This window comes from Mustelus asterias, chromosome 1 (genome assembly GCF_964213995.1).
Source record: "Mustelus asterias chromosome 1, sMusAst1.hap1.1, whole genome shotgun sequence".
Taxonomy (NCBI): Eukaryota; Metazoa; Chordata; class Chondrichthyes; order Carcharhiniformes; family Triakidae; genus Mustelus; species Mustelus asterias.
In genome coordinates this window covers 156,559,995-156,583,149 of record NC_135801.1, presented here as the reverse complement: position 1 = coordinate 156,583,149, position 23,155 = coordinate 156,559,995, and the positions used below count along the sequence as shown (strand labels likewise).

Here is a 23,155-nt window from a genome sequence, read left to right as displayed (position 1 = left end):
CAGTACTTGCTAAACAACCCCGATTGTGCTAAGCATTACATTGAAAGCCAATGCATGATGGAAGCTGCATACATTTACACATGCGGCCCTGTCCTTTTGCAGACAGAAGGAGCTTAGCCATGCATTGTCTCTTTTTCAACTTGTCAAAAGCTTGGGGGGTGGGGACAGCCATTCTCTGGTTCATTGCTCAGGGCAATGCAGCCCAACCATTGTCGACCTGCCAGGTTAAAATTTAAGCAAAAGCTTGGCAATTAACTGTTCCCTGGTGCATTCTCCATGGCAGCTTCTCTACCGCCTGCCAAGTAATCAACACTTCACTCCTCATGCCCCATAAATTGTTGTTCTCTTTACAGTTGGTATTCTTTTCAACCTGTCCTGATGGGTGCAAGATGAAAAGCTTTGACAGCCTGTTTTTGCAGCAATATGTCAGATGTCCACAATTAGTTGACAACTAAGAACAGTGGGCTGACGAATGGCAGTTGGAGTTTAATTTAGACAAATGAGAGGTGATGCATTTTGGTAGATTGAACCAGGGCAGGACTTACTCAGTTAATGGTAGGGTGTTGGGGAGAGTTACAGAACAAAGAGATCTAGGGGTACATGTTCATAGCTCCTTGAAAGTGGAGTCTCAGGTGGACAGAGTGGTGAAGAAGGCATTCGGCATGCTTGGTTTCATCGGTCAGAACATTGAATACAGGAGTTGGAATGTCTTGTTGAAGTTGTACAAGACATTGGGAAGGCCACACTTGGAATACTGTGTGCAGTTCTGGTCACCCTATAATAGAAAGGATATTATTAAACTAGAAAGAGTGCAGAAAAGATTTACTAGGATGCTACCAGGACTTGATGGACTGAGTTATAAGGAGAGGCTGAATAGACTGGGACTTTTCTCTCTGGAGCGTAGGAGGCTGAGGGGTGATCTTATAGAGGTCTATAGAATAATGTGGGGCATAGACAAGGTAGATAGTCAATATCTTTTCCCAAAGGTAGGGGAGTCTAAAACTAGAGGGCATAGGTTTAAGGTGAGAGGAGAGAGATACAAAAGAATCCAGAGGGGCAATTCTTTCACACAGAGGTTGGTGAGTGTCTGGAACAAGCTGCCAGAGGTAGTAGTAAAGGCGGGTGCAATTTTATCTTTTAAAAAGCATTTAGATAGTTACATGGGCACGATGGGTATAGAGGGATATGGGCCAAATGCAGGCAATTGGGATTAGCTTCGGGATTTAAAAAAAAAAAGGGCGGCATGGACAAGTTGGGCCGAAGGGCCTGTTTCCATGCTGTAAACTTCTGACTCTATGACTCTAAGAACAGAGCAAAGCCACTACCACAGATTATTTAAAGTTGTTTCTGTTCCTACTTAGGATGGTTATGTTTTTCGAGTTCAAGTGGGATATCATAGAGAACCTCTGATCCTGAAGGAAATCCAGACACCAGATGGTATGTTGAAGTATCGGGACACTGAAGAGTCCTTGCAGCTAGAATTGGAAACTGTCCATCTACCTCATCTAACAAGCACTCTGCATGGGTAAGAGACATGTCCTATAATAAAATTGCCTAATCTATTTATCCAAACTTAAAAGTCTCAAATTGTCTGAAATGGAAATTAAGTAAAAACAGCAAGTGCTGAAAACAGCCAACAGGTTTGGCAGCAACTGTGGAGAGAGAAACAAAGTTAACATTTTGAGTCGAGGAGGACTCTTCAGAACTGAAGGGAGGTGGAACTGTAACCAAAAGTTAAAGTTTATTTATTAGTCACCAGTAGGCTTACATTCACGCTGCAATTAAATTACTTTGAAAATCCCCGGTCGCCACGCTCCGGCACCTGTTTGGGTACACTGAGGGACAATTTAGCATGGCCAATTCACCTAACCTGCACATCTTTGGACTGTGGGAGGAAACCGGAGCACCCGGAGGAAACCCATGCAGACACGAGGAGAATGTACAAACTCCACACAGACAGTGACCCAAGCTGGGAATCGAACCCGGGTCCCTGGCGCTGTGAGGCAGCAGTGCTAACCACTGTGCCACCTTGTCAAAGCTTTGACAAAGGGTCATCTGGACTCAAAACATCAGCTGTTTTCTCTCCTTACAGATGCTGCCAGACCGGCTTGAGATTTTCCAGCATTTTCTCTTTTGGTTTCAGATTCTAGCATCCGCAGTAATTTGCTTTTATACGGAGGTAGAATTGTGGGTTTAATGCTATGGGAAGGGGAGAGAGATGGGGGGAGGGAAGAACAAACGGGAAGGTCTGGCATAGGCTAGAGGGATTAATTAACAAAAATGTCATGGAAAAAAAGGCAAAGGCGATGGTAATAGTTATGGCAAAGCATTGGTGTCCGGCTTGAGTGTTAATGGCTGAATAATGAACAGCTCTGCCTGAAAGCAGTAACATGAAAACAAGATGCAGGCTGGCACTTGGAGGAGGGGATGGGGTGGGGAATCAAAATGAAAGACTGGGTTCAAGGTCTGAAGTTCTTGAATTCAATGTCTGGAAGGCTGTAAAGTGCCTAATCGGAAAATGAGGACTGTTCCTCAAGTTTCTGCTGAACTTCACTGGAACCGTGCAGCAGACCGAGGACAGAGAAGTCAGTGAGAGAACAAGCTGGTGAATTAAAATAGCAAGCCATAGGAAGGTTGGGACCATGTTTGAAGACTGAGCAGGGGTGTCCCGCACAGCAGTCATCCAGTCTGCATTTGGTCTCCTGGATATGGAGGAGACCCCATCATGATTTTGGTTTGATTTATTATTGTCTCACATGTATTAACATACAGTGAAAAGTATTGTTTCTTGTGCAGTATACATACAAATCATACTGTTCATAGAGAAGGAAAGGAGAGAGTGCAGAATGTAGTGTTACAGTCATAGCTTGGATGTAGAGAAAAAACAACTTGATGCAAGGTAAGTCCATTCAAAGGTTTGATGGCAGCAGGGAAGAAGCTGTTTTTGAGTCGATTGGTACATGTCCTCAGACTTTTGTAGGGGAGGGGGGAGACCAGGGCAGGTTGTTGGTGACCTGGACACCTAAAACCTCGTGAACAGAGTATAGTAGACTAAGTTGAAAGAGGTACAAGTACATTGCTGCTTGACCTGGAAGGAGTGTTTGGGACCTTGTATGGTGAGGAACGAGGAGGTTAAAGGGAATGAGGTATTTGGGGTGACAGAGGAACGTGCCAGGGTGTTGAGGTTTCTTCGGAATGCTGGGAGTGGAGGGGAAGATGTGCTTGGTGGCATCATGCTGGAAGTGGCAAACATGGTGGAGGATGTGGAGACTGCTAGACTCCCACAAATGTTGGTTTGAGAGACTGTCAACCTTATCTGGTCACATGCATTTAAACATCTTTACCTTTCACCTTTTAAAAATTCAGTACTAAACTTATTGTCTTCTAGGCTTCAACAGCAGCAGTCTACCTACAGTGGAACATGTCGACTTGCCAAGCGCTGGATCAGCGCTCAGTTACTCAGTAATGATATTGGTGAGGAGAGTATTGATCTGCTTGCAGCATATCTCTTCACACAGCCTGCACCTTATTCACCCCCTGCGTAAGGACCTATTTACATTTTATTTGAGGAGTTGGGAGAAGTAGTCTTGTACTTGTATTTATTAAAACCCTGAAGCAACCACCGTTAACACGTCAAGCACTGTAAACAAGTTCGCTTGTCCTTGCATGTTTGGTTATGTTGTTTTGGCAGCCTTTTTTTGTTTTTGATCCACCAAACACAATTTTCTGATTTATCCTGGAGCGGGGTGAGGCAGCCTCGTTGGCTTCCGAGAGTAATTTTAGAAATATATTTTTGTGGGATTTGACAGTATTCTGGTTATTGGTTATATTCGGGTGGACACTCAGAGGCTTTTTCCCAGGGTGGAAATGGCTGCTACGAGAGGACACAGGTTTAAGGTGCTGGGGGGTAGGTACAGGTGAAATGTTAGGGGGAAGTTTTTCACACAGAGGGTGGTGGGCGAGTGGAATCGGCTGCCATCAGTGGTGGTGGAGGCAAACTCAATAGGGTCTTTTAAGAGACTCCTGGATGAGTACATGGAACTTAATAGGATGGAGGGTTATAGGGAGGCCTGAAAGGTAGGGATATGTTCGGCACAACTTGTGGGGCCGAAGGGCCTGTTTTGTGCTGTAGTTTTCTACGTTTCTATAATAATGATATTGGTAAAATTTAATGATGGTTTTACTTCTGTGAAGTAATTCATATGCATAAACCTGCCAGGCCCATTACTAATGCTACAGTTTGTGGCCTCCCTGATGCTTTGTTGAGCTTTGGGCAGACAGGGTCCACGAGTCTTGCGTTCGTGTTGTAACCTCTATCTGAAGAAAGGAAGAGAAAGAAAGGATACCTCTTTAAAAGGTTCCACTCCACTATATTAATATTTTAACACTTGCTGCAAACAGCTGAGCCGTGGGCAGTTTGGTCTCTTTGCTCAAGGAAGGATAGTATTGCATTAAACAAGGTGCAGTGAAGGTTCACTGGGATGATTCCTGGGATGGGAGGGATTGAATGGACCAGGCTGATGTTCTGCAGAGTTTAGAAGAGTGAGAGGTGACCTCATTACAATGTCTAAAAGCCTTGGTGGGCTTGACAGAGCAGGTGGTGAGAGACTGGTTGGAAAGGAGAGAACTCTCTATTGGGTCATTGTCTCAGGGTATCGGGGTCAACCAATTAATTTAGAATTTCTTCACTTACAGGGTCCTGAATCTATGGGTAGAGAATTCCTAACAATTCCAAAGAGTTGCAGATAGTCAGTTGCTGAAAACTGTAATTGATATGTTTTTGAACACCAAGGGAATCAAGAGAGGATGGGCTAAGGCTGGAAAGTGAAATTGAGGTTGAGGGTGAGTCATGGGTAGCACAATGACTAGCACTGCTGCCTCACAGCGCAGGGCCCTGGGTTCGATTCCGGCCTTGGGTAACTGTGTAGAGTTTGCATGTTGTCGCCATGAACATGTGGGCTTCCTCTAGGTGCCCCAGTTTAGAACATAGAACATAGAAAGCCACAGCACAAACAGGCCCTTCGGCCCACAAGTTGCGCTGATCATATCCCTACCTCTAGGCCTATCTATAGCCCTCAATCCCATTAAATCCCATGTACTCATCCAGAAGTCTCTTAAAAGACCCCAACGAGTTTGCCTCCACCACCACCGACGTCAGCCGATTCCACTCACCCACCACCCTCTGAGTGAAAAACTTACCCCTGACATCTCCTCTGTACCTACCCCCCAGCACCTTAAACCTGTGTCCTCTTGTAGCAACCATTTCAGCCCTTGGAAATAGTCTCTGAGAGTCTACCCTATCCAGACCTCTCAACATCTTGTAAACCTCTATCAGGTCACCTCTCATCCTTCGTCTCTCCAGGGAGAAGAGACCTAGCTCCCTCAACCTATCCTCATAAGGCATGCCCCCCAATCCAGGCAACATCCTTGTAAATCTCCTCTGCACCCTTTCAATGGCTTCAACATCTTTCCTGTAATGAGGTGACCAGAACTGCGCGCAGTACTCCAAGTGGGGTCTAACCAGGGTCCTATAAAGCTGCAGCATTATCTCCCGACTCCTAAACTCAATTCCTCGATTAATGAAGGCTAGTACGCCGTACGCCTTCTTGACCGCATCCTCCACCTGCGAGGCCGATTTAAGAGTCCTATGGACCCGGACCCCAAGGTCCTTCTGATCCTCTACACTGCTAAGAATGGTACCCTTCATATTATACTGCTGCTTCATCCCATTGGATCTGCCAAAATGGATCACCACACACTTATCCGGGTTGAAGTCCATCTGCCACTTCTCCGCCCAGTCTTGCATTCTATCTATGTCTCGCTGCAACTTCTGACATCCCTCCAAACTATCCACAACACCACCTACCTTGGTGTCGTCAGCAAACTTACCAACCCATCCCTCCACTTCCTCATCCAGGTCATTTATGAAAATGACAAACAGCAAGGGTCCCAGAACAGATCCCTGGGGCACTCCACTGGTCACTGACCTCCATGCAGAGAAAGACCCCTCCACAGCCACTCTCTGCCTTCTGCAGGCAAGCCAGTTCTGGATCCACAAGGCAACAGCCCCTTGGATCCCATGCCCTCTCACTTTCTCAAGAAGTCTTGCATGGGGGACCTTATCGAACGCCTTGCTGAAGTCCATTTAGACCACATCCACCGCTCTTCCTTCGTCAATGTGTTTGGTCACATTTTCAAAGAACTCAACCAGGCTCGTAAGGCACGACCTGCCCTTGACAAAGCTGTGCTGACTACTTTTGATCATACTAAACTTCTCTAGATGATCATAAATCCTGTCTCTCAGGATCCTCTCCATCAACTTACCAACCACTGAGGTTAGACTCACCGGTCGGTAATTTCCCGGGCTGTCCCTGTTCCCTTTCTTGAATATAGGGACCACATCTGCAATCCTCCAATCCTCCGGAACCTCTCCCGTCTCCATCGACGATGCAAAGATCATCGCCAAAGGCTCCGCAATCTCCTCCCTCGCCTCCCACAGTAACCTGGGGTACATCCCATCCGGTCCCGGCGACTTATCAACCTTGATGCCATTCAATAGTTCCAACACATCCTCTTTCTTTATGTCCACATGCTCGATCCTTTCTGTCCACCGCAAACCAGCAGTACAACCACCCAGATCCCTTTCCACCGTGAATACCGAGGTAAAGTATTCATTAAGCACCTCCGCCATTTCTAACGGTTCCGCACAAACTTTTCCCCCTTCACCTTTTAAGGGTCCTATGCCTTCACATCTCATCCTTTTACTCTTGACATATTTGTAGAAAGCCTTGGGATTCTCCTTAATCTTACCCGCCAAGGTCTTCTCATGACCCCTTCTCGCTCTCCTAATTTCCTTCTTAAGCTCCTTCCTACATCCCGTATACTCCTCTAAATCCTTAACACCTCCTAGCTCTCTGAACCTTCTGTACGCCTCTCTTTTCTTATTCACCAGGTTCATCACAACCTTCGTGCACCACGGTTCCCGTACTCTACCAACACCCCCCTGTCTCATCGGAACGTTGTCATGCAGAGCTCCAGACAAACATTCCTTGAAAATCCTCCACTTTCCTTCGGTACTTTTCCCCAAGAATGCCTCCTTCCAATTTACCCGTCTAATTTCCTCCCTGATGACACTGTATTTCCCTTTACTCCAGAGAAACACTTTCCTAGCCTGCCTGATCCTATCTCTTTCCAATGCTATCGTGAAGGAGATAGAATTATGATCGCTATCCCCAAGATGCTCACCCACCGAGAGATCCTCCACCTGTCCAGGTTCATTAGCCAGCACCAGATCAAGTACAGCCTCTCCTCTAGTAGGCTTATCCACATACTGTGTCAGGAAACTCTCCTGGACACACCTAACAAACTCCTCTCCATCCAAACCCCTAGCCCTAGGGATATTCCAATCTATGTTTGGGAAATTAAAATCTCCCATCACGACAACTCTGTTATTCCTACATCTCTCCAGGATCTGTTTCCCCATCTGCTCCTCAACATCTCTGTTACTATTGGGCGGCCTATAGAAAACACCCAGCAAAGTTACCGACCCCTTCCTGTTCCTAACCTCCACCCACAGAGACTCCGTAGTCAATCCCTCCACGGCGTCCACCTTCTCTACAGCCGTGACACTATCCCTGATCAACAGTGCCACTCCCCCCCCCCCTCTCTTGCCTCCCTCCCTGTCCTTCCTGAAACATCTAAAACCCGGCACCTGAAGCACCCAGTCCTGTCCCTGAGACATCCAAGTCTCCGTAATGGCCACCACATCACAATTCGAAGCAGCAATCCATGCTCTAAGCTCATCCACTTTATTCACTACACTCCTGGCATTAAAATAGACACATCTCAGACCTTCAGCCTGAGCACTTCTCTTCTCCATCACTCGTCTAACCTCCCTCTTACCCTGTCTACATTCCTTATCTATTTGCGAGCTAACCTCCTCGCTCTCAGTCCCCTCATTTCGATTCCCTCCCCCCAACCTTTCTAGTTTAAAGTCTCTCCAGTAGCCTTAGCCAACCTTCCCGCCAGGATATTGGTCCCCCTGGGATTCAAGTGCCACCCGTCTTTTTTAAACAGGTCACACCTGCCCCTAAAGAGGTCCCAATGATCCAAGTACCCAAATCCTTGTCCCTTGCTCCAGTCCCTCAGCCACGCATTCATTCTCCACCGATTCCTGTTCTCACTCTCCCGCGGCACAGGCAGCAATCCCGAGATTACTACCTTTGCATTCCTCTTTCTCAGCTGTCTACCTAACTCCCTATATTCTCTTTTCATGACCCCTTCCCTCTTCCTACCTATGTCAGCAGTACCTATATGCATCACGACCTTCGGCTCCTCTATGCTATGTTTCCTTCAACATAGCATAGATTGGCCAAGCTAAATTGCCCCTTCGTGTCCAAAGATGTGTAGGTTAGGAGGATTAACCATGGTAAATGCATGGTGGCGGCGGGGGAGGGGATGCTCTTTCAGAGAGTTGGTGCAGACTTAACGGGCTGAATGGCCTCCTGCACTGTAGGAATTCTATGGATTCTGTTGTTTTATTGAGCAATGAGGAGGCCTGAGGGAGTTCTGAAACTTGCACTGCAGCAATTTTCTAAGGTCTAATCCTGCTCCTATTATCTCCTTAATAGTCTGACTGTAATAATGAAATTTTGACTTTTTTTTTGTTTTCCTTCTGGATCTTCTGTTGCTTAATAGTTCTCAACAAACAGGCTTCCTTCGCTTTCTGAATTTGTTATCTACATTTGATTGGAAGAACAACCCACTGATTGTAAATCTAAATGGTGACATAAAAGGTGAGATCTCTCGAATAATTACTTTGCTGTTTTTCGTCATTACTAGTCTTCGTTACAGATGAAACGAAACGGATCATTGTAAACTGGAAATGAACAATCCGGATTGAAATGTGCAGCAGAAACCTGCAAAAATTCTCAGTTAAACTTTCAAAGCACTGACTTGCTCTAAGAAAGCCCCAGTTGACATTTTACCATTTTGGTGTGTAGTTAGTAAAGGAAAGCTTCTATCGCCCTGGTGTTTATAGCCATATTCCTCTTCCCTCCAACCCATTTTGTTGAGCTCCAATACTCTCTGATGTGAAGGAGTTACACTTTGGGATTGTGGATGGGAGAGCCAGCATTGGTTTAAGTGTTTAGGTGATTGCCTGATGGTATTAACGCTAGACGATTAATCCAGAAACTCAGCTACCGTTCTGGTGACCTGCGTTCGAATCCTGCCATGACAGGTGGTGGAATTTGAATTCAATAAATAATATCTGGAATTAAGGATCTACTGATGACCATGAAACCATTGTCGATTGTCGGAAAAACCCATCTGGTTCACTAATGTCCTTTAGGGAAGGAAACCTTATCTGGTTTGGCCTACATGTGACTCCAGAACCACAGCAATGTGGTTGAATCTCAACTGCCCTCCAAGGGCAACCAGAGATGGGCAATGAATGCTGGCCAGCCAGCGATGCCCATGTCACACGAATGAATAGAAGGTATCAAAGATACCTTTGTGAGATTTGACAATATTTTGGTTATTGGTTATATAATAATGCTATTGGTAAAATTTAATGACAGTTTTACTTCTGTGAAATAATTCGGATGCTTAAATCTGCCGGGCCCATTACCAATGCTACAATTTGTGGTCTCAGTTTGTATTCTACAAAGGTTTTTGGAAAAAAACCCTGATCTTAGCGATTCTCTTGTTTAATTTCTGTGCTGCATGATTGCATAACGCAGTGATGAAATATCTGTCACTACAGATTAAACTTAAATAGATTAGGCGGTGTATGTTTATTCTATTTTCTTTGGCAGTCTTAACGTTTTGTGGACCAGTTTCGGCTTCGATACACTCAAAAGCAGGATATCTCCATTAGTTTTTTTTTGTCCAGAAAGCATTATCTTCAGGGCACGTCTGTAGTTACATCTGACCTTCCTTGCAGGAGGTGGACTTCCTTATTTGAATTCAGGAAGATTTTGATAAGTTGCAGAGTTCTCTTCTTAGTAGTGATTACTCTACAGAGCTTGGGGTATTTTTACTCCATGATGTTTGTGGTTATGACTTCTCCATTTAATATGTTTTGAAGTCCCAAGTTTAAAAGTGCCATGCCCAGGCTTTTCAGTGGGTTCATTTTCTTTCTGCTCACTTTATCATAAGTATTTCGCTGAAGCAGCGCAATATTTGCTCTTTCTGAAAGTGCATACTCAGCCTATTCCCCATCTAAAAGAGTGGCACAAGTTTGCAGCAGTCAGAACTGGTCTTGGCTCATTTACTGTTTCCACTTTCACCTCCAGCAAGGCATGAGGGGTTAGTCGGCTTTTTTATCCCTAAGATTGAGATATCAATTCAGTTGCTTTTGCCATATGTCTCACCAGCTGCAATACTCAAATGGTATTCTTTGCAATCTTTCTCCATGCCTTCTCCAAGCTCATCATGTTCACAAGATGCTCTTCCCACACTCCCAACCCTGTTTTGTTCGAGACTTCTGATCATCTGGCTTCCCTTCCTGACCCTTGTTTTAACTTATTGCTAATGATTCCCTCTCCTCTACTACCGTCCCATCTCCCTTTCAAGCCTACTCTCATCATGCCTCTCCTCCAAAAACTCGCCCTTCACCCCACCCCCGTCCTTGCAAACTACTGCCCCAGTTCCAACCTCCCTTTCTTCTCAAGTCTTTGTTGTTAGCTTGCAAATCCATGCCTATCACTTGCACGATTCCATGCCTGAATATATCCAGTCAGACTTACACCCTTGCAATAATGAGGAGACAGCCTGATCAAAGTCAGAAAAAACATCTTGGACGGAATTTTTCCGTTCTGCCCACCACGGGAATCGTAGCGGCCGGGGATGGACCATGCAAAGGTCCGTTGATTTTGGGTGGGAATTTCCGGCATGCGGTGAGTGTGGTTGGAAAATCCCGCTCTCCTGTGTGACTCACTGGGATATTGTTCCTTCATATTCTTCTTCACCGGTCAACAACCTTTGACAAATTGATTGCACCATCCTCCTTCAATGCATCTCTTCCTTTGTCCAGTTGAGTGGTACTGACCTCGCCTGGCTCCTTTCTCACCTATCCAGTTGGAGCCAGAGAATCTTCTGGAATGCTGCCCTTTTGGCTCTGAGGTCCTTCCTATCCTTGCCTCTCCCCACTTCTCTTTTCTTATTTCAGTATTAGAACAAAGAACAGTACAGCACAGGAAACAGGCCCTTTGGCCCTCCAAGCCTGTGCCGCTCCTTGGTCCAACTAGACCAGACTCAAGGAGTATGATTCCTTGCCTTGTGAGTATTGTAAGAGGTCCAACAGGTTTATTTGGTAGCACGAGCTTTTGGCGTGCTACCAAGTAAACCTGTTGGACTTTAACCTGGTATTGTGAAACTTCTTACTGTGCCCACCCCAGTCCAACGCCGGCATCTCTACATCATGGCTATTTCAGTATTGTTTACAAATTTGAACACTACTCCCTTTAACTCTGTCCAACTTGTTGCGGTACACAGCGAACAAAAACCACCTTAGGTTAGAACCACTGGCTGTTTCCAAGCGTTCTGAATCATTGCCCTTGCCTTCCACTTTCTGTTTCCCGTCTTCGAATCCAAAAGCAACACAGATGTTAGAAACCTGTAATAAAAATCAAAACTGCTAGAAATAATCAGCAGTCAGGCAGTGACTGTGATAGCGTCTCCTAATGAACAATCATCAACCTGAAACGTTAAGTGTTTCTCACTCCACCGATATTGCCTGACCTGCTGAGTATTTGCAGCATTTTCTGTTTTTATTTCAGGTTTTAAGCCAGTTTTCCATCCACCCACTAATTCAGCCACTTAATCTTCTCAAATTTGTCAGAAGCTTTTTGAAATTCCTTCTCATTATGCCTGTTGCATATTTGTCATGCCCTTGAGGCTTTTATCGTGTTTGATATACTCCAAATCTCTCTTGGTTATATTCTTTTCATTTAGATATTTAAGAATTTCACCTTCAAGATTCCAACATTTTTCACAGACTAACCTAATTGGGTGGCATGGTGGCACAGTGGTTAGCACTGCTGCCTCACAGCGCCAGGGACCCGGGTTCGATTCCTTGCTTGGGTCACTGTCTGTGCAGAGTCTGCACATTCTCCCCGTGTCTGCATGGGTTTCCTCCAGGTGCTCTAGTTTCCTCCCACAGTCCAAAAGACGTGTTGGTTAGGTGCATTGGCCATGCTAAATTGGCCTATAATTATCCAGGCTAGCCTTGTCTCCCTTTTTGAAAATGATGTTACGTTGGTTGCACTCCAGTCCTCCAGCATTATATCCATTCTCAATAGAAAATGGAATGAGTTTCCATTTGCTGCTACTTGCCCCATTTCCCTCCAATTCCACGGATATTTTTTTGAATGGACTTCCCTTGCATTAAATTGATCTTACTCTATATACCTAGCTATGACTGTAACACTACGTACATTCTGCACTCTCTTGTTTCTTTCTCTGTGAACGGTATGCTTTGTCTGTGTAGCACGCAAGAACCAAGACTTTTCACTGTATGTTAATATATGTGACAATAATAAATCAAATCAGATATTGGGTTTTGGCATTTTGTCCTTAGTTTAGTCTTAAATAAATAATCTAAGATTGCTTTATCATAGCATTGATGAAGAAACCCCCTTCCCTCAACATCTTGCAACTATGATTGGAAGCTTTCGAAGGGCACGATGCAGCATGTGTTTTGCAGTGGCAGATGCAGGTGGTTGCAAATTGACCAGGGCCAGTTTACTGAGTCTCATTCTGAAGCCCAGTCATTTTTAAACAAAAAACTTAGCCCTTGGTCACAATTGCTACCCCAGTCTTCTGTTTCCCAGTAGAGCTTCTGATTGCAGCATATATAATGTGTAGATGTTTCTTCCTTCTGCAGAATATACATATTCCATTGAACAAAGATATTACAGCACAGGAACAGGCCCTTCGGCCCTCCAAGCCTGCACCGACCATGCTGCCCGACTTAACTAAAACCCCCTACCCTTCCGGGGACCATATCCCTCTATTCCCATCCTATTCATGTACTTGTCAAGAGGCCCCTTAAAAGTTACTACCGTATCCGCTTCCACTACCTCCCCTGGCAACGAGTTCCAGGCACCCACTACTCTGTGTAAAAAATCTGCCTCGTACATCTGGGTGGCACGGTAGCACAGTGGGCGGCATGGTAGCACAGTGGGCGGCACTGCTGCTTCACAGCTCCAGCAACCTGGGTTCGATTCCCGGCTTGGGTCACTGTCTGTGTGGAGTTTGCACATTCTCCTCGTGTCTGCATGGGTTTCCTCCGGGTGCTCCGGTTTCCTCCCACAGTCCAAAGATGTGCGGGTTAGGTTGATTGGCCATGCTAAAATTGCCCCCTAGTGTCCTGAGGTGCATAGGTTAGAGGGATTAGTGGGTAAAATGTGTAGGGATCTGGGGGTGATATTGTGGTCGGTGCAGACTCGATGGGCCAGATGGCCTCTTTCTGCACTGTAGGGTTTCTATGATTCTATGATCTGTTGAGATGCAAGCAGTAGATCAAGGCACAAAGATGACGACCTGATGTGTTTTATTTGAGTGTATTGTATAATTGGATAATGAGGAAATTTGCAAGGAGCATAATCCAAAATTAATCTGTTGGTCAATTAATTTGTCACTGAGATTTACTAATTGGGCATGCTCTTGAGAGGAGAATTTGTCTATAATATATTGTGTAATATGAAATGACACCTGAAATGACTGTTGTTGCTTATATTTATAGAAACTGAACTTGCTGAGATTAAGAATGACTTTGTTGCCACAAGGACTCAGCATCCTGTTATGTTTATTGCGACACCCAAAGACAGAAAGAGTTCAATATGGACAAAAGGGCGACCATCTGCTCCGGTAAGCGTAGTTCATCATTTCTTTTGTTTTGTGAAGTTTCAAAACGCGCACGGATGCATCCATGCAGATGTTTGGTGATTAAATAAGTTTTAGGACATGCGTTGTTAATTTTTATTTATCCATTTGTGGGACATGGGCGTCGTTTGCCGGGCCAGCATTTATTGCCCATCCCTAGTTGCCCTTATTCAGAGGGCAGTTGAGAGTCACCCACATTGCTGTGGCTCTGGAATCGCATGTAGGCCAGACCAGGTAAGGAAGGCAGATTTCTTTCCCTAAAGGACACTAGTGAACCAGGTGGATTTTTCTAACAATTGACAATGGTTTCATGGTCATCAGTAGATTCTTAATTCCAGATTTTATTTTATTGAATTCAAATTCCACCATTTGCCGTGGCAGGGTTCGAACCTGGTTCCCTAGAACATTAGCTGAATTTCTGGATTAATAGACTAGTGATAATACCACTAAGCCATCGCCTCCCTATGGGGGACGTTAATGACTGCAAATAGATGAGGACGTGCATCTAATGAGGCAATTGGTTGGCAATTCATCACCCACTGCTTCAGTCCAATCAGAGTAATCCAAGGAAATTAAGAGGTGTCATTTCCTTTTGTGTTGGAAGAGAGATCCCCCACACACGACCTACATGGAAAATATAGGGTGAGGAAACAAAAATGTTTGAAAAATGGGGAGAGAAAAAATTTTAGCCAAGTGTACAACATTTGAAAAAAATACCACATGCAGAATTCTGAGGAATGTATCGAAAGTGGGTTTGATAGCCAAGTGATTACGTCCCTACCACGCTAGTTTGAGAATTTTAATTCTATCTGTAAAAGTGACTGTTGAATTGTTGTAAAAACACCCATTGGCTTACTAATGTCCTTTATGGAAAGAAGCCAGCTGTGCTCACATGGTCTCGCCTGTATGTGAATCCAGTACCAAACCATTGTGTTTAGCAAGCTTTCTCAGATGACTTGGCGACCACTCAGCTGTACCAGCCAGGTCAATGAGAGATAGGCAATAAATGCCAACTGTGCCAACAACACCCAAATCCTGAGAATGAGTAAAGAAAAATGATTTAAAATGTGCATTAGCACAGGCAATCTTTGTAGGGCAGTGCTGCTCGTAAGAATTTGATCTCTCTTGAAGGGAAGAGGTCATGATGGCGCTGTGGCAGACGGCTTTTCCCGGCTTGGGTCACTGTCTGAGTGGAGTTTGCACGTTCTCCCCGTGCCTGTGTGGGTTTCCTCCGGGTGCTTCGGTTTCCTCCCACAGTCCAAAGATGTGTGTGTTGGATGGATTTGCTAGGGCAAATGCTTGGGGTTATGGGGATAGGGCCTGGGTGGGATTGTGGTTGGTGCAAACTCAATGGGCCAAAATGGCCACCTTCTGCACTGTAGGATTCTATGATCTTCTATGATTCTATGCATTTTGTTGTCTTGCTGAAAAGGAATTCATTGCAATTGAGATTCAAACTTGATTGCGTGTTGAGGTCTCTCTCAGTTCAAAATATCAAGCCACTAATTTTATTAAACCTAGTTTTTTCCTACATAAGAAATAGAAGCAAGAGTAGGCTATTCGCCCCCTCGAGCCTTCTCTGCCATTCACTAAGGTAATGGCTGATCTGCTCATGGCTTCAACACCTTTCTGCTTGTCCTCGATAATTTTTGACTCTTGTAGCTGAAAAATCTCTCTAGCTCAGTCTTGAATATATTCAGTGATCCAGCCCAGCTTCACTGCTCTCTGAGGTAGTGAATTCTCTGCGGTAATGAAGGTTAATGTTTCTTTTGAAAGAAGAAATTCCCCCTCATCTCCATCTTAAATGGAAGACCCTTTATTCTGAAACTGTGTACCCTAGTTCTAGATTTCCCCCACAAGGGAATCATCCCCTCAGCATCTATACTTTCAAGTTCCCTCAGAATCATTTTTGTTTCAATAAGATTGATGCTCATTCTTCTAAACTCCACTGAGGATAGGTCCAACCTACTCAAAATCACAATCTCTTCATTCCAGCAATCAACCTAGTGAACCTTCTCTTAATGTCTTCAATGCAAGTATTATTTCCCTCCTCAAATAAGGAGACCACATATTCTCGTTCATTTGAAGAAGTTCGCAAGACATTACCCAATCCTAGCCCCTCCTCATGGCCTTTTGGGATTTGATCAAAGTAAAATGATAATTAATAATTTTTTCAGATTCTTCAACGATTGGCAGAGCTCGCAAGCCAATCATTGCGAACACTAGAAAGACAACTGATGGATCCATTGGCTGACTATGATCTCAAGGTACTGTTTGGATATTGTATGCAGCAAGTTGATCTGTATTGATAAGATGTGGATATCCTAAATTAGTTGAAATGCAAATCATGCAATAATCTCAGATTCAGAGTGGTTAACATTGCTGCCTCACAGGGACCCGGGTTCGATTCCTGGCTTGGATCACTGCCTGTGTGGAGTTTACGTGTTCTCCCTGTGTACTCCACGTGTTCCAGTTTCCTCCCACAGTCTGAAAGACATGCTAGTTTGGTGCATTGGCCCGAACAGGTGCCGGAGTGTGGCGACTAGCGGATTTTCACAGTAACTTGCAGTGTTAATGTAAGCCTTTTTGTGACTAATAAATAAGCTTTACTTTACTTATGAATCTCCTGCTTTTGTTGATTGATGAATTATCCCACTTTATAGTTTCTCAGAACAGTGCCATAAGAATGGGGAAAACCTGAGAGTGCTATAAAACATGGAAGATACAGAAAATTTTGCTAATGAACTTTTGTTAATGAGTGAGTCAGCATCTGAAAGGGAAGGATTTGTTAAAGATTTTAGAATAGATCCATTATCAATACTAATGCCCCAATTTGTTGAAATGCCATTCTGCCATTTTGTGCCTTTTGCTTTCTCATTGCTCCGTGAAAGTAATGAATTGTCTTTTTGGAACATGGAACCTGGACAATAATGTGACTTTGATAGCTGCTTTTGTATCTGTTAAAATAATGAATAATCTGGATTAATATCTGGGGGTTCTAGTGTGAATCACCTCAATTGACAGCCACTGGGGTATGCGAAAGAACATAGAAAAGCTACAGCACAAACAGGCCCTTCGGCCCACAAGTTGCGCCGAACATGTCCCTACCTACTAGGCTTACCTATAAACCCTCTATCTTACTAACTTCCATGAACTTATCCAAAAGTCTCTTAAAAGACATATGAAAGGTAAAGCCAAAGATGGTCTTTCCTCTTTGGAATTTGTCATCTCAATCTTAATCCAGGCTGGGCTTATTGATGAGCTGAAACAGAATACATGGCTGATCATGTGTTGGGGAAAGAAAAAAAATCCTAGTAGATTAGAGAATTTTAAACCATTAGATATTTAAGACGCTGACAGAACTACCAGCATTGAGCTAAATGACTCTAAATCAGACTTATAAGCTAACAAGGGATTAGTTTACACACGTGAATGCAGTCAGAGATTTAAACACATTTTGATATTTTAAATGTATTAACTGTATTTTTATAGAGTGATTGTGCACTTTAGCCACGAGCAAGTTGCTGCAAGGCCTGATGGTATGGGGACTTTCAGAAAGAACCACATTCTTAGGAAACAATGAAAACTCAATGTGCAAGTTCTTATCAACGAGAATTGCTAGCAGTACGTTTCTCAGGGCTGCTCATGAATAGAGTTATTCACTATACAGACAAGACTATGCCTTCTTAGACATGAGAACGTGCATAGTCTTAATTGGCTGGTGACGTGGAGGAAAATGGTGGAAAAATTAACTTTGACCTCAGCATTTGGGGTTGCCAAGCAATAAAGGAAATTTAGTCAGCAATAGGGGGAGGAGGCATCTGGATTCCACAGACCAATGAAATCCCATCATGTCAGATGGTAAAATGCAATTGGCTAAAGTATGTAACAGGTGTTATTATGTTTTAAATTAATATACTTTTTGTTCAAGAGCTCACGTAATTGGAAGTTTGCTGTGAAGGCTTAAAATGAGCTGAAGAAGGAATTTTATCATCTTAGTTTCTTTCCCACACTCCTATTTCTGCCAGTTCTGGAGTATTTTGTTTAAGTAGTTACTACATGTAAGCTGCAACTATAAGTTAATTTTAAATTATTTTTTCCTCTTTTATTTATTCTTGGGATATGGGCGTCGCTGGCTGGCCAGCATTTATTGCTCATTCCTAGTTGTCCAAGGGCAGTTGAGAGTCAACCACATTGATGTGGCTCTGGAGTCACATGTCGGCAGACCGGGTAAGGACGGCAGATTTCCTTCCCTAAAGGACATTAGTGAACCAGATGGGTTTTTCCGACAATTAACAATGGTCATCAGCAGATTCTTAATTCTTGATATTTTTTATTGAATTCAAATTCCATCGTCTGCTGAGGTGGGATTCGAACCCAGGTCCCCAGAACATTCGCTGAGTTTCTGGATTAATAGTCTAGCGATAATATCACTAGGCCATCGCCTCCCATTCAAATACGGATGATTGGGTATTCATTGACCTTTTCATGTTTATCCGTGAAAGAAATGCCAGCAAAGAACCACCAAAATGCTCCCAATGGTGGTAATTTTCTCACTATTGGCTCCTGAACTTAAGGTTCACATCAAAAACTTCATATTTGCTTCTGAACAAGGAAATGAGTGTCTTTCTGGAGAAAAGTCAGGAAAGACTTTGAAGCCAAAGCAAGCTCAATTCCTAACCTCTGCAGGTGTCTCCAGGAGCACCGGAGTATATTCGCTGTAGCCACCAACTCCTGAGCTGGATAAAAGTTTGTTTAGTTATTGACTCTGAGGGGAGAAGGGAAAACCCTCTGACCTTCTCCCAGCCCCTCAAAATGGCAGTTCCTTTAACCTTACTTGTTTTATGGCAGCTAGTGCTGTTTAAAACAGAAAGGAGAGGGTATCTCCTCTTTACCCTTGACCCTTCTTGCACTCGACTGAGGACTTTTGGATCTTGCTGCTCCGTACTGTTCTCACCCAGCCTGAGTTGGAAGGTTGGCTGAGAAAGGTACGAATCATTTGAGGGGAAATAACTGAGTGGAGAGGCAATCGGACTGAAATTGCCACCCCATTGAAGATTCAGGGCCATCGTATTCCAAGGATAGCAGAAATATACACACGCAAAATATTAAATCGGAAATTAAAACAGAAAATGCTGGAAATACTCACTTGGTCAGACGCCTTCTGTTAAGATGTTCGTTTAATGTTTCAGGTCAGCAAACTTTCATCAGGACTGGATTTTTAATTCCAGATTTTTAAAATTGAATTCAAATATCACCATTTGCCATGGTGGGATTTGAACTCGGGTCCCCGGATCTTACCCGGGGTCTCATTACTAATCCAATGACAATACCACTACGCTACTGCCTCCCCTTTAAGGAGGAAAGAACATAAGGGAAGGTGGGTGATAAGATAGAAGGCTGAAGGAATTAAATGATAAAAAGGAATCATGGCTCAAGAACATGAGACCATAAGACATTGGAGCAGAAGTAAGGTATTCGGCCCACCGACATTCAGTGAGATCATGACTGATCAGATATGATAATCCTTAACTCCACTTTCCCATCTTATCCCCATAAACCTTGATTTCCTTACTGATTAAAATAAGACCATTAACGAAAGAGGATTTCCCCCTGCCTCCCCTGGCTGATGTTTAATTCTGTGATCACTTAGTGTCCTCTGGTATCATGTGGCCATTTTTTATGTGGATATGGTGTGCTGGTTATTTGATCTCAGTTGGAGTCTGATCCTATACTAAAGTATCCATATGTTATCTACATAATTAGCACACTTTTTAACAAGGTATCATTCAGAAGCCAGAGACTGGGATAAGTTTCCTTTCACGAGCGCACGGAAGCCTAATTGAATGCATTATTGTGATTGTTCTGCCAGAACTGAAATTGGCTAACAGTACAGAAAAAGCAATGGTTTTACAGTTGATTGAATGGTTGATTGTGAAATCGAAAGGGTTTGGTTTCGACGTATGTTCTGACAGTTTTATAGATCAGTGGTTTTCAAATGTGGCTGAGTGGACATTTCCTACAAATCTGAAATAACCTCTGAATCAACATTCATAAAGTGTATCAATCCATTTTCCCTCCTTTTTTCCTCATTAGATGGTATTCCGGCCACCTTTAGATATTTATGATGTCATCATTCACCTGAACCCTAAGCACGTTCCGAGACATCTTGAAGCAGTTGACAGGCCTAAAGCAATGTACTATCGAGGAACATTAAAGAAGGATGCAACATTCAAATGTTTAAAAATGCCAGTGGTGGGCTATGATCCAGTACAGTGTTACCTTCATGAATTGAGGGTGAGTATTTTGTATTGATGTACAGTCATTATCCTCTCTGGCAATGTGCAGAGGCTGTCACCCTTCTGTTTTCTTTGGAAATTTACATTACAGTTTCATGAGCAAGGCTAAGGCAAGTAGAACTCTAGGTTAAGAATAACCAAGGCTAATGTATCATGTGGAGGAAATATTTTGATACTAAACTAGTTATATGATTTGACTTGATTCAGCGTGATATACAAGATTGGAACAGAGCATTTTGGTTTACCTGTCCAACCCAGAGTTCAAAAACCATGCACAGTGATTTCCGGTTGTGCTCATGATTGTTTTCACCAGCTCCTTGGATAGTCCATTGCAAACATCTTGGGCGCAACTGTACTGATCGATTGGTGCAGCAAGCCGGGAAGATGGCGCGTGAGGCTTCCATGCTGGGTGTGAACCGATCTTGCGCTGAAATCCACCTTCCCAGCCGTGTTTTGCTTGCACAAGGGCACAGAGCTGATTTAAATATTAAAATTAACGTGTCTGGCACGGCCATTTCTGCCCTCCCAGGACTCCTCTCCTCCTCCTCCTCCCCCCCCCCCCCCCCCCCCCCCCCCCCAATATGCAATTTAAGCCACAGCCGGCAAGTATTCATTTGTATCTTTTAATTCACCCATATACAGGTGTGTGTTTATATATACAATATCTGAGACATGGGGTCAGAGTTCGCATGTAATGGCATCCATTCTGTGGCTGGGGAGTAGTCGGGGAGGAAGGTGGGGGTATGGTCGGGAGGGTAGTTGGAATGTTTGGGGTGGGGGGCAATCGGGGCAGGGGCTGGTGAGTACCATAGATTTTGAGGAGTTAGAAGTGGTTTTAATTCTTGTAACTTTTGCTGGGTAACAATTCCTGTAAGGCAATTGGAATGATTGGACGTCTGCGACTCAAATGGAGGTATTAGAAGATTGCCAGTGCAGGGTAATTACCCGATGGAAGCTTGAATTTCCTGGGCAATTGCCATTCAGTCCTTATGTGGGGACTTCCAGAGGGTGGTCCCCCAGTGCATCTTTGCTGTTACACACCACTCCCCCCCCCCCCCCCCCCCCCCCCCACCACTCCTCCTCTTCTCCCCCCCCCCCCCATGCCCCCGTTACGACGCCCTGCGATGGAAGTTATGGTTTACAATGTGCGTGATTTATATCTGCTGATGAACATTGATATTTTACATAAAAGCAAAGTGTTGTGGATGCTGGAATTCAGAAATATAAAGAGAAAATGTTGAAAGTACTCGGCAGGCGAGGCAGCATTTGTGGAGAAAGAAACTGTTAATGTTTCATGTTATAATTCAGGTCAGAAACTCTGAAGTGTTTTATGAAGTCCACCCGGATTCTAAGTTTTGCAATTTGAATTTGGCTAGGGTAAGCTTGAAATGTTTCACCTCAAGTATGGTTCAAATGACCCACTAGAGTGCTTTTATCAAACAAAGTTTATTTAAGAGTACAGCTCACATGTAGCAATAACTTTTACCAATTATAAACAAGAAACAGAACAACCATGATATTGTATAAAAATTAACAACTCTATGAAATATTTACACCAAACAAACTTCCCAATAAACGCACACCTGCCACAACACAAAAAATAAAGATACTCAGGTGATGCTGGAACTTAGTCCTTTGGGTGGAGAATTGAAACTCTGTTTTCCTATTTTGTAACCTCCAGCAGATCTTGAGGTAGAGATAATGCCACTGTAGGTCTCTAGCTATTAGCCAGCAAACCACTGCAAGAGACAGAATTCTCACTCCACGAAGGCAAGAAGACCTGCTTCCAGCTAGCCAGCAGAGTCTGTAACACTGGGGACAGAGAACACTATATCCAGCCTGAAATAAAAACACCCTCTAAAACTACGAACAGCAGCCAGGAGCCCAAAACTGAAAGTAAGAACTCTTGTCACCTGACCTGTCAATCATTCTCCAATTCGTTTTTCAAGTTTGCTGACAACGCCATTGTAGTGGCTCGGATCTCAAACAATGACGAGACAGAGTACAGGAATGAGATAGAGAATCTGGTGAACTGGTGTGGCAACAATAATCTCTCCCTCAATGTCAATAAAATGAAGGAGATTGTCATCGACTTCGGGAAGCATAAAGGAAAACATGCCTCTGTCTACATCAATGGTTACGAAGTAGAAAGGGTTGAGAGCTTCATGTTATTAGGTGTCCAGATCACCAACAACCTGCCCTGGTCCCCCCATGCTGACACTATAGTTAAGAAAGCCCACCAACGCCTCTACTTTCTCAGAAGACTAAGGAAATTTGGCATGTCAGCTACAACTCTCACCAACTTTTACAGATGCACCATAGAAAGCATTCTTTCTGGTTGTATCACAGCTTGGTATGGCTCCTGCTCTGCCCAAGACCGCAAGGAACTACAAAAGGTAGCGAATGTAGCCCAATCCATCATGCAAACGAGCTTCCCATCCATTGCCTCTGTCTACACTTCCCATTGCCTCGACAAAGCAGCCAGCATAATTAAGGACCCCATGCACTTCAGACATTCTCTCTCCCGCCGTCTTCCTTCGGGAAAAAGATACAAAAGTCTGAGGTCACGTACCAACTGACTCGAGAACAGCTTCTTCCCTGCTGCTGTCAGACTTTTGAATGGACTTACCTTGCATTAAGTTGATCATTTTCTACACCCTAGCTATGACTGTAACACTAAATTCTGCACTCTCTCGTTTCCTTCTCTATGAATGGTATGTTTTGTCTGTATAGCGTGTAAGAAACAATACTTTTCACTGTATGTTAATACATGTGACAATAATAAATCAAATCATTCTTCCTCCGACAATTCAAGGTCATAAAAAAATCCTGGATACTGCAGGAGGCCCAGAGTAAAAATAAACAAAACCCCATTTAAACCAGCAATAAACGGACATCTAAGCAGGCAGCCGGTGCCACAATGCAAAAAACAGAACTTGCTCCCAAACGGCAGAGAACATGATTTA

At 43.9% G+C, this 23,155-nt stretch overlaps 1 protein-coding gene across 1 annotated transcript in view; it reads left to right on the top strand.

Moving 5' to 3' along the window:
* Window positions 1-23,155, top strand: part of nol6 (nucleolar protein 6 (RNA-associated)) — a 104,289-nt gene that overhangs the window by 67,848 nt on the left and 13,286 nt on the right. The window contains exons 19-24 of the mRNA XM_078221229.1: window positions 1,362-1,525; window positions 3,389-3,541; window positions 8,698-8,795; window positions 13,751-13,875; window positions 16,068-16,157; window positions 19,987-20,187. Of these exons, the coding sequence (XP_078077355.1) occupies window positions 1,362-1,525; window positions 3,389-3,541; window positions 8,698-8,795; window positions 13,751-13,875; window positions 16,068-16,157; window positions 19,987-20,187 (831 nt within the window). The remainder of the gene's footprint in view (window positions 1-1,361; window positions 1,526-3,388; window positions 3,542-8,697; window positions 8,796-13,750; window positions 13,876-16,067; window positions 16,158-19,986; window positions 20,188-23,155) is intronic.